Consider the following 12,663-nt stretch of genomic DNA (forward strand, 5'->3'; position numbering starts at 1 on the left):
GTAACCCCTGGTGAGTAGCTAACTTAATTGCCGACGTGGGTGAATGTTGACCTCTATGCCTAAACCTAACCCAAACCTCAGTAACCGTGACGCGGGTGAGTAGTGAACCTGCCGACTCAACAAAAAGACAATTCGCATGATGTACTGATGTAGTCAAGAGTAGGCCTACATGATTGAGTAGAGGTGTGTGTGTGTGTGTGTGTGTGTGTGTGTGTGTGTGTGTGTGTGTGTGTGTGTGTGTGTGTGTGTGTGTGTGTGTGTGTGTGTGTGTGTGTGTGTGTGTGTGTGTGTGCGTGCGTGCGTGCGTGCGTGTGTGTGTGTGTGTGTGTGTGTGTGTGTGTGTGTGTGTGTGTGTGTGTGTGTGTGTGTGTGTGTGTGTGATTGTTGACTGATGGATATTTAATCATATCCATCAGTGGTTTAGGGTTAGGGTGAGGGCTCAATACTGTCACAGACCATAAGAGACAAATCTATGTATAATTCTTTAAAAGTTGATCTCTCTTGGAAGTAGTCAAATCTAATTGTTGCTTTCAGAATTGCATACTTGATTTGACTAGGGAGTGGACATTTGTTTATTCGTCTGCCCCACCCTCCACTCTGATGGGACCAACAGACACTCTCGGTGCACCTGGTTCTAATGATATCAACGCACTTAATGCGAAATATTCACGTGCTTTCAGACTCTTCAATGCAGAAAGTATCCAGGATACTTGGATATTCAGTATCCAATAACTCACCAATGCAGAGATATTAGTAGTAAAATGTCGACATCTAGTGGTCAACCTCAGAGGAGCGCAAAAATAAAACCTGAGGTGAAACCCAGCCTCGAACCAGATGCCAAGTATGCTCTGTTCCCCAGTGTAACGCTCCACGCCACTGACCCCGACGGAGCGGCGCGGTATTGGGCGCCGATGACCCCCGTGAGTCGCCACCGAGGCGAGCGCTAGCGAGCCGAGTTGCCGCGACGAGCGGTGGGAACTGCGCCCAATCCCACTCAGCCGCGTTACCGAGTTATGTGCCGTTATGGACAGAATAGTAAATATTCAGTCCCTCACTATCCACGCCTACCCCACTATCCACGACACGTCAAAGATAAATGCACAAAAAAGGAGTCACATCATCCGTTCATTAGCTCAGTCAGTAGAGCACGGATGCAACAAACCCACGGTTTGGGTTCGATTCCCCTGAGGGGAATAATATTCAAGGCGAGAGATATCGGCGCATGCGTACTTCAAAGTGCACGGAGAACAGGATACCGTGGATACTCCTCCGTGGATACCCAGTGCATACTCTCTGCATTCAAACGTCTGAGAAATGGTGAAAAAGTCGGATTGAATGCGAAGAGAGCAGTCGAAGCCGGTGCTCAGAGAGTATTTAGCAGGGGGTATTTTTTGTTTGGTTAGACTTTATTCTGTGGAAATTGTTAGGAGTGTAACTTCTCTCAGGTAGGCCTATATGTTCAAGTGCTTGATTTGACAAGAACATTTTTTGTTTTGTTTTTCTGGACAGTTGGAGTACAGCTGATCAACAGTTATCCAGTTACCATCTATAAAGTTTGCAGACTCAACAATGATAACACGATGCTCTGTTATTGGATGCAAGAACTATACTCACGACCGGAAAGGAAAACGGCTCGGAGTGCAATTCTTCAGCATTCCAGTCTGGAGGCAACACCAAGGACAACAGATATCCGAGTTAACGAGGAGGCGCCGCATGGCTTGGGTGTCAGCGATAAGACAACCAGACATCACCTTCAACAGCATTGCCAAGCATTTTGTTTGCTCGCAGCATTTTATCACTGGTAAGTTATATTCAAAACACAAGCAACGCTAACGATAGACAGTTACAGAGGCTAGTACCGAAGCTTCTTAACCTTCTCAAACTTTTCAGGCCAGGTCCCCCAAAATAATCATATTTTAACTGGGGACCCACCACCCTGACGAGCACTAATTTTGTATATTAACAAAATGACCAAGATTAATTTTTTCTTTTTAGAGGTATTAAAATGTCCTTAAATTGTCACAAATGTGCAGATACCCTCTATACACTTAAACTTTATGATGGTTTGTTTTGAGTGAGAAAACAATGTTGCACATTAAGTTCATCATCAAATATGGGGTCCTGAGTCTCCTGACCCCAGTGGTGCTTTGGGATTTTTTTTTCCCGGGCGGACGGCCATTTAATGACGTCACGTGCACGCGCGTGCACGCGCCTCTAGAGGCTATTTAGATAGAAAGGATGTCAGCAGATCTAATGGTGGGAAAACAATAGTTTTCTAGTCTTAATTACATTTGCATTGTTACTTAAGATTTTATGTTCTACTTTCTTTAAATTCATTTAGAAAATACAGAGCTGCAGTAGGATAGAGAAACAAAGTTTGCCTTGAACGAATCTCAAACACTAAATACCACAGTAATGGATGAGGACACACACATCGACACATGCACATGCAGTCACAGCTGGAAACCTAAGTAGGCTATATATCCATATGAATAGAGGCTTGAGGACGCTCACACATTCACCACTAGAAACCTGTTATGCATAGTAGTAGCCACTGATTAAAGTATTGCTTGTAGTTATCGCGGATTCGCGGGGTGGGGGGTTGTCGCGGCTCTCGCGGGGGGGTTATGCACGCGTTTACACGGTCGTGCACCGTTAGGTGCCGTCCGTGCGCGTGCATGTGGGGAAATATTTCCGGCCACACGGCGTCCGGTCCCGTCCGGCCCCCAAAGCACTACTGCCTGACCCACAGGTTGAGAACCACTGCTGTAGGCCATTAATGAGAACTGCAGTGTAGAACATCTTGTCCTTATTGGCTATATATAGCAGCAGATCTTCCTCAGTGCCTGGTTGTTAGAGTCAGCATGAGCATACAGTACTTTGCACAAACAGCTGGTTTATAGCTACACAACTAATCAACAAATCATTGTGTTCTTTTTCAGGCAAACCAGCCGATGAAATGCTTGACTCTGACACTGACTGGTCACCTACATTACACCTGGGGCACACAGGAGAAGTTAAGGCATCACTGTGCAACACCGAGCCGTCTAACCGCAGTACAAGGAGACGGCGGGCAGTGAACAGCACTGCATCTGCAACACCAGCTCCACAGAGGCCAGAGGTGGATGAAGCTGTACCACAGCCCCCGTCAAAAACCTGTGATGAATCTGATGATGCATCACAGGTGGATGAGGCCGGGCCAGAGGTGGACAACACTGGAGAAGAGCAGGAATTCAATTCTTCTATCATTGGGCGTGATGACATTAACCGCTTGTTGCAGGATTACAGGGCGGTGAAGAAAAACCTCTCCCAAAAGCATTTTGATGAGCAGTACTTTAAAGACAACGATGAGAGAGTTAAGTACTACACTGGGCTTACATCCTTTGATAAGCTGATGAGCGTGCTGACATTCATTCGTCGATTCATTAAGAACACAGGGACTCAAATTAAGCTGTCTATGTTTCAACAGCTCGTCTTAACTCTCATGCGACTGAGGCTGGATTGGCCAAACGTGCACCTTGCACACATGTTCGGCACAGACCCGACGACGGTGGTCAACATATTCAATTTCACCATTGATTTCTTGTATCTCATTTACAAATTTCCAGAGAGCGATATGTTTGAGAGAATGCCTTACGAAGTGGAGGTGTTTGGAAAGCGTATGCTTATCATCGACTGCTTTGAAATTGTTACTGAGGGACCAGCCCAGGCATTTTCACAACACAAACGGGCACAAACCCACACCCAGAAATATCTCATTGGCATTACACCAGGTCCATATGGACAAGTCACGTACGTTTCCAAAGGGTACGAAGGTGCTCTCACTGACAGGACAGTGACTGTGCTCTGTGGTCTCCTCCAGAAACTACAGCAAGGAGACCTGGTGTTGGCGGAGCGTGGATTTGACATCCAAGAGAGTGTAGGATTGATGTTTGCAGAAGTGACCGAACACGGTCATCTGCATGACATAGATGTGGAGCAGACACGGAGCTTAGCTCACTGCAGGATACCTGTGCGGGAAGCTGTTGATAATGTACGCAACCGTTTCACAATGCTAAGTCACACCATACCAGCGTGCTTTTGCCTCCCATGTGTAGGTGAGGACCTTACTAAGCTCGACAAGATTGTGCATGTTTGCTGCTGCTTGACCAGTTTGATGTCTGCATATGCTTGTGAAGAGGATGACCCGATGCAGCACGAACAGCTGGAACGACGCTGGGAGTTGATGTGACTGTTTTACCACTCAGTGTGCCCCCCTCTTGCCCTGCTCCTATTTCCCCTCAGCCAATCTTCTACTCTACTGCCTTCTACTTGAGGCCAGGAGTCGGATTACCCTGAGTTCTATCACCTGTGAGGACCAGCTGAGCCTGGTTGTAGTGCCAGGTCCTGTTTGTCAGTTGTAGTCAGAGTTTACAGTAAGTTCAAGTGTTATGGATGTATTCTATGTGCTAAGTGTTCGGTAGTACTAGTTACTCGTCGTATATAAGTTTGTCAAGTGCATGACTTTTGTCTCCTGGAGTTCTTGAGTTCATGCATTTGGGTCCTATATCTGTTCCTCTCACACACACACACACACACACACACACACACACACACACACACACACACACACAGCGGCAACGCAGAATGGAGAACGCACGCAACGTGGAGCAACAGGCATGAAGGATTTTTCATTATAGTTTAGTTTAAACTATAATGTTTTTTTTTAGTTTTAGCTTGTTTTGACTTTTTTTACTCTTCTAATAACCTTGTTGTGACAATGCTTAGTTTTAGTTGAGTTATTACTTTTAGCGAGCCTCCAAAACGTTTATCTTGTGTTAATGAACATTTTTGGATCCTGAAACGGTGTTATTGTTATATTGTTGTGAACTTCACTTGAAGGCTACAGTGCCACTTTTTGGGGGTACCTTTATTTATACAGGTGAAGTCTCGCTGACATACAAAATATATTTTACCAGGGAGCCTGTTCAGGATAGCAGTAGTACAAAAAGTTGCACCTTATAAAACATACATACATTTCCATAAAGACATTTGAAATAAAGTAAGAGTGTTGTAGTGTTGTATAAAATAGCAAAAGGAAAAGATTAGATTTGTATCAACCCGGGAACAATGGCTTCCATTATAGCACAGCGTAACCGAGCTTGTAGATCTCTATTTTATGCATAAGCATAAATCAGGCTTCATAATAGTGCTGTTAAAACTAAAGTGGCAGTGTGACATTCAGGTAAAGGCCAATAAATGAATTTTCTCACTGGTGAAATGAAAATGAAGACACTTTTCTCAAAGCAATACTTGCTGTGTGTTGCAAGTATTACAAAGTAATTAACATACCAATTTAAAACAATAAAAACAGGCATACCAGGACAGTTGGTCAGTGCTTTGTCTTATTTCTCTTTCTGCAACAATAAGAAACTTGAATGCTGAATTATTATTATTAGTATATAGTAGTAGTATTGCATGTTATCAGTGTGTCTTTGTGTAGAACCATGGCTACCGGTAATTTGCAGGTGGTGAGTGGTGACAGACTGACGGAGACCCACACCCACTGACTGTACTTTTACAACAAGGTGTCAAGTGCAAATGTCTCCAGGTATGAAAGTCTCCTGGAAGAAAACCACATGTTCTATGCATAATAAAATAGTCACAGTTTTCCGTAGAGAGCCACAGAGGTTATAGTTGCTATACTTTCAACTGTAACTGTCAAGTCCTCTCTATTTTGGTTATTTTTTACTTCAAGGGCGCCAACTCAAGATTTCAACTCAACCAACTTTTTCTTTTCTTTTTTTTTTCAACATTCTTTTCTTTGTTGGCTTCTTAGTTGAATGGTTGACTTAAATCATCAGGTTGAAAAATGTGCACCTGTAAAATAAATGTAACCTCGCATCACCAGGCTTTCCGCTGGAATAAATGTAAAATGTAAAATCTCTCTAGCTGACTCTCTCATGGCAAAACGTCATCAAGACACGACACGACAGACACGACGCGCCATGCATGCAGTCAGACCAAAACAACTGAACCACAGGACTTTGTTCATCGAGATCTGCTAGTTATAGCGGCTGTTTTTTCCTCAATGATGTTAGTTATGTTAGTGTAGTAAATAAAGTTGTTGTTCGAGTTCCTGCGGCAATGACACAATAGTTGTTCAGGGTGAGTATCTTTACAATATTGACTTCTTTACAAATAAAGGGTATGCGTAACATGCGTTTCAGGCAGTGGTGGAAAGACTCAAGAGTACTCAAGGTATCAATGCTTAAATACTCTGTTACCAGTAGTCTAAATGTCCGAAATTCTGAATTTACTTTAGTATTTACTAAAAGTATTGACATCAAAATATATTTAAAGTACCAAAAGTAAAAGTACTCATTGTACAGAAACAAATCTTTTGAAATTATCCGATCTACAAGCCCACATAGGCCTATTTCAATTGTTCAAAAATGTAGGCTATATATGGCTGAAGTGGTTAATGTATGTTCTCTAGTAATAATCAAAATATATACTAAGTAATTATTAACTAGTTTTCAATTAATTGTACTTGAATAAAAGTACAACCTTTGCTTAGATAAAGGACCTGCTGAAATACAAACACTACAATGGAATTAGTGAATAATGAAAACGTTGCGTGAAAACCAAAGAACATTTGCATAATGTAGCCATAGCCGCAAATTGCAACACTTTTGCTATCTGATTGTATTAAACGACGTCAAACTCACCAATATTGGGGCTGTATGGAAAGCTTGGAGTATCCTCTTTCAATCTGCAAAGTGTTTGTTTCATAAAAATCCACCGTAGACATGTTATGAGCTACTTTCTATCAAGAAATTCAGTTCAGGGTGAAGTGCTGAGTGCATTCAGTGTGGCTTTGATTGATTGATTGAAGAATTTATTAGAAGTTTGCAATAGAAAAAAGTACAGTTTCATGACAGTACAGATCACTGGTACAAGGTCAACTAAAAGGAGATCCTAGAAAGCCGAGGCTTATTTCCACAGGAACCACACTTTAAGTATCTCATATAAGAACGACTAGATAGGAGGCAACGGTGTGCTTTTTCAGTCGGAAAACGTTCTTAAAAGCAGCCGTTGCTAACGTAACGTTGCTATTGATAGGTAATTTAATTAATAACATTGGCCTACCTGCTGTTAGTTTACACGTTGATGAGCAGTGAATTCATGATGTCACTCGCTCATCCCCCGGTTCATGGAAGTAATTTCTCTATGGAGAATAACATTGAGTCATCTTAAAATCCCCTCATATAGGTCTAAGCATTGTGGTCCAAAAATAAAACAAACAGTGTCCTTGATATTGTCAGGGAGGAGGCTCTGTATGGTTTATGATAGTCAGTCACTCATATTTGATACAGCCTGTTTCTAACGAAAATGGAACTAATTGGGCGACAGAAACATTAGCGTTTTCTCACCATCAGTTGATTCTTCATATCCATATGAGTCAAACCGTGGAGATCATTTGTTTGTTTGGAACACAGTTCTTATATGACGTGATATGAAAAAAGTCTATGGGAATTCAGAATGGGGGGAAAAAATACGTGAACCAGGTAGGATGGGCAAATAAAGCAGCAAATAGCGCATTTTGTTATCATTTCCTACGCCAAAACAGCTGAGAATTTTTATGAAACAAACACTTTGCAGATAGAAAGAGGATACTCCAAGCTTTTCATACAGCCCCAATATTGGTGAGTTTGACGTCGTTTAATACAATCAGATAGCAAAAAACTGTTTTGATGCATTGGCTGCCTATGGAGGTATTGTCTATCAGTGGTTAACTTTAGGGTTAGTGTGAGGTGTTACAGACTATAAGAGACAAATCTATGTATACTTCTTTAAAAGTTGATCTCCTCTCATGGAAGTAGTCAAAACTCAAAATCTAATTGTTGCTTTCAGAATTGCATACTTGATTTGAGTAGGGAATGGACATGTGTTTATTCGTCTGCCCCACCCGCCACTCTGATTGGGCCAACAGACACTCTCAGAGTATTTAGCAGGGGGGCTTTATTGTTTGGCAATGGTTACACTTTATTCTGTGGTATATGCTCAAGTGCTTGATTTGACAAGAACATTTGTTTTTCTGGACAGTTGGAGTACAGCTGATCAACAGTTATCCAGTTACCATCTATAGAGTTTGCAGACTCAACAATGATAACAAGATGCTCTGTTATTGGATGCAAGAACTATACTCACGACCGGAAAGGAAAACGGCTCGATAATGGAGTGGAATTTTTCAGCATTCCAGTCTGGAGGCAACACCATGGACAACAGATATCCGACTTAACAAAGAGGCACCGCATGGCTTGGGTGTCAGCAGTAAGACAACCAGACATCACCTTCAACAGCATTGCCAAGCATTTTGTTTGTTCGCAGCATTTTATCACTGGTAAGTTATATTCAAAACACAAGCGACATTAACGATAGATAGTTACAGAGGCTAGTACCGAAGCTGTCTTATAATGCAAACATAGAGTAGACTGTACGAAATGTGGACAAGGTAATTCAAGGTAATTGAAAGAAGACTTTAAACTAGAGACTGAAAACCTTAAGTATTTGATTAGCCATAAATTATAACTCCTGTAGAGAAGAGAGGTGAGAGGAGGAGTACGCCCGGTGAGGCCCTTTGGTCCTGTAACTACTCAAAACATGCAGAAATGCAAAATAAGAGGTGCTCCCCTCATTGGTGCAAATGTTCTCCACCTGTTCGGAACCTCTGCTGGATGTGACAGTCCATATTTTTACAATAAAGAAGTGTTTACTCAAGCTTGTCTCTGAGTCTTGCGTTTCCTCGTCGGAATGCTTCCGCCTACAAAACGTCTGAATGCTTCCGCCTACAAAACGTCATGTCCTAGTATGAGCGAATGAGGAAGGAGTTATAATTTTTGGCTAGTATTTGTTAATAAGTAGCTAGTACTAATGTATTAAATCAAGTGTAAAGTCAGGGGGGAAATAGTGACACTCTTTTAAGGCGTGACCCCCAAGCCATGCCAAATAATCATATTTTAACTTTGGACCCCCACCCTGACAACTACAAGCACTAAGAGTTGAGGCATTACAATTTTGTATAACACGGTGCTATTGTGAAAATAGCTGATCTACGGCTATTTTCTAAATTTCTGCCTCTAATATTTGACAGTTTGGAAGTGCAGATACCCTCTATACACTTGAACTTGATGTTGGTTTGTTTACTGTAGAGTGAGAAAACAATGTTGCACATTAAGTTCATCATCTGGGGACCCACAAAATATGGATTCCCAACCCACAGGTTGAGAACCACTGCTCTAAGCCATTAATGAAAACTGCAATGTAGAAAATCCCTCCCTATTGGCTATATATAGCAGCGGAGCTTCCTCAGTGTTTGGTTGCTAGAGTCAGAATACTGTACACAAACAGCTGGTTTATAGCTACACAACTAATCAACAAATCATTGTGTTCTTTTTCAGGCAAACCAGCCAATGAAATGCTTGACTCTGACACTGACTGGTCACCTACATTACACCTGGGGCACACAGGAGAAGTTAAGGCATCACTGTGCAACACCGAGCCGTCTAACCGCAGTACAAGGAGACGGCGGGCAGTGAACAGCACTGCATCTGCAGCACCAGCTCCACAGAGGCCAGAGGTGGATGAAGCCGTACCACAGCCTCCACCAAACCCCTGTGATGAATCTGATGATGCATCACAGGTGGATGAGGCTGGGCCAGAGGTGGACAACACTGGAGAAGAGCAGGAAATCAATTATTATAGCCGTGGGAATGAAGACATTAACCGCTTGTTGGAGGATTACAGGACGGTGAAGGAATACCTCTCTCAAAAGCAATTTGATGAGCAGTACTTTAAAGACAACGATGAGAGAGTGAAGTACTACACTGGGCTTACATTCTTTGATGGGCTGATGGGCGTGCTGTCAGCAGTGAGTCCATTGTTAAGGACTCACCAAAAGCTGTCTAAGTTTCAAATGCTCGTCTTAACTCTCATGCGACTGAGGCTGGATTGGCCAAACGTGCACCTTGCACACATGTTCTGCATAGACCCGACAACTGCGGCCAGCATATTCAAACACACCATAGATGTATTGTATGGCTTTTCCTTATACCAAACAGAGAAAGACAACATATTTGACGGCATACCTTACGTATTTGAGGTGTTTGGAAAACGTTCGCTTATCATCGACTGCTTTGAAATTGTTACTGAGAGACCAGCCCAGGCATTTTCACAATACAAACAGGCACAAACCCACACCCAGAAATATGTCATTGGCATTACACCAGGTCAGTTAGCACGAGTCGTTTACGTCTCCAAACGATACGAAGGTGCTCTCACTGACAAGGCCGTGACTGAGCTCTGTGGTCTCCTCCAGAAACTACAGCAAGGACAGGTGGTGTTGGCGGCTCGTGGATTCGACATCCAAGAGAGTGTAGGGCTGATGTGTGCAGAAGTGACCGGACGCTGCCGTCTGAATGTAATGGATGTGGAGGAGACACAGAAGGTAGCTGAGATCAGTATCCCTGTGCGGGAAGCTGTTGATAATGTACGCAACCGTTTCGCAATGCTAAGTCACACCATACCAGCGTGCTTTTGCCTCCCCTGTGAAGGCAAGGAGGACCTTACTTGTCTCGACAAGATTGTGCATGTTTGCTGTGTCTTGACCGGTCTGATGTCTGCACATGCTTATGCCCTGCAAGCCGAAGGGTGTGCATGTTTGATGTGTCTTGACCAGTCTGATGACTGCCCATGCAAAAGCCGAAGGACGTCATGATGACGTTATGATAAGGTCTTCCGGTGACTCTGGTGGCGTTCAGAACTAGGCCAGATCACAGCCCATATGGGGATGATCTTGACGTCATCACCAGGATGTCATATGGACTATAGCATTATTGGTATTGTTTCTAATGTTAGTTGAAATATGATCATATAAGGTAATTATATTCTGTAACATATCTGACTAGTTATGATATTTATCTGGCCTCGATTGGACTCTCTGATTATTCCAGGACGTCTGTTTTTGTGGGCAGGATTTATGTTGGTTGAACTTAGGTGATATTCTGGGATAGATCTGACTAGTCATGGTTTGACTTGATATGGCCCCAATCGAGATGTCACTGATTGGTCCACGTGGTTATTATCTCCGTGAAATGTTAGACATAAATTCCAACTAGGTCAAGTAACAAATGCCATCCTTTTCACATTGCTATGTTATAGCGCCACCAGCAGTTCGACTTTTGCAACACACATTTTTGGAACAAAATGCCTCAATCATGAATGCACCGTCAAGATTACAGTGAAGGAAGAATAAGTCATGGCACCCTTTTCATATTGGACTATTATTGCGCCACCAGGAGGCCACAATAACATACCTGACCTGCGGAGACCTATGCTTGGAAGAGTACTGCTTAGTTTTTGTTGAGTTAATATCGGGCCTAGGCCTATTGTGTTATAAAAACTCAACAAAGCATTACAAAAATGTTACTGTTGGTATTGAGAAAACTAAGGTCACTTTGTCTATAATTTCAGTTAGTTTTTTAAACATGAATATTGGTTTCAGTTACTGTAGGCCTAGTTCAGTTAACTTAAACGTTTTAATAGGCAAAAGTTCTGTGAAAATAGACTATCTATATTTCTACAAGCTTAAGCTGCCGGTTTTCGCAGAACTACTTTTGTTGATGGAAAAAGAGGGGAACAAGACAGACCCATGGGGAAGCCTGGTCAAGAATATGTCTACTTTTGACTGTTTTTCATTGTTTCTACTTTTTATTTTGTCTACCAAAGGTTGATGTACACCTTATTACATAACTACTTTAGACTTGTACTGTACCAAAAATATTTGTTATCTTGTGGTGTTAATACAATGTTTGGATCCTGAAACTGTGTTATTGTTATATTGTGAACTTCACTTGAAGGCTACAGTGCCACGTTTTTTGGGGTACCTTTATTTATACAGGTGAAGTCTTGTTGACATACAAGATATACATTATTTTACCAGGGAGCCTGTTCATACAAACATTTCCATAAAAAAACATTTGAAATAAGATAAGAGTTTTCATAATAAAATAACAAAATATATTTATATTCGATTTTTATTAACGCAGGAACAATGGCTTCCATTGTAGCATGGTAACTTTTCAGGAATAGAAGAATTAGCTTTGGATTCCCCAACGATGATAATTTCGGAAGAATTGTGCTATTTTATCATGAACATTAGTGAGGACCAATTGTATGAAGATATGTTGAAAATGTTCTTCCTTTTTAGGCCTAGAATTATTAAATGCTTTAACCAGTGAAAAATAGCATACATATACAAGCTCACATATTTTGAAAAAGTCGTCAAAATGTGTGCAAGTCTTTGACTATATGTATTTTCAAAGCGAACATTTGTAACTCAAATTTTGCTTCTGGTGGTTCCTGGAACTAAATATTTTGAGATGGGGGTCCGTGGCCAAATAAATATCATTTTGGGGGTCCTTCACATGAAAAAGTTTGAGAACCACTGACATGGTAGTCTCTCAAGAACAGACTAACTGAGCTCCAGTTAAGTGAAAAGGACCTTTTCTTTGACGATGGCTAACCAGATTGCTGACATAGAAACATATATTTTTCAAAAGACCTTAGAAGGATTCAAAAGACACTTATAGAATCAGGTCAAAATTATAATTTTTACGATTT

The 12,663-nt window shown here is 41.8% G+C and overlaps 1 protein-coding gene across 1 annotated transcript; it reads left to right on the plus strand.

The window, feature by feature from the left end:
• Positions 1 to 8,273: 8,273 nt before the first annotated feature.
• LOC308301283 (uncharacterized protein) lies at positions 8,274 to 11,669 on the plus strand. Its single transcript, XM_080745209.1, has 2 exons — positions 8,274 to 8,386; positions 9,444 to 11,669. The coding sequence occupies exons 1-2, from the start codon at positions 8,299 to 8,301 to the stop codon at positions 10,757 to 10,759; spliced, it is 1,404 nt and encodes a 467-aa protein (XP_080601335.1). The 5' UTR covers positions 8,274 to 8,298; the 3' UTR covers positions 10,760 to 11,669.
• Positions 11,670 to 12,663: the final 994 nt, after the last annotated feature.

This window comes from Nannobrachium achirus, assembly GCF_963921795.1.
Source record: "Nannobrachium achirus genome assembly, chromosome: 16".
Lineage (NCBI taxonomy): Eukaryota > Metazoa > Chordata > Actinopteri > Myctophiformes > Myctophidae > Nannobrachium > Nannobrachium achirus.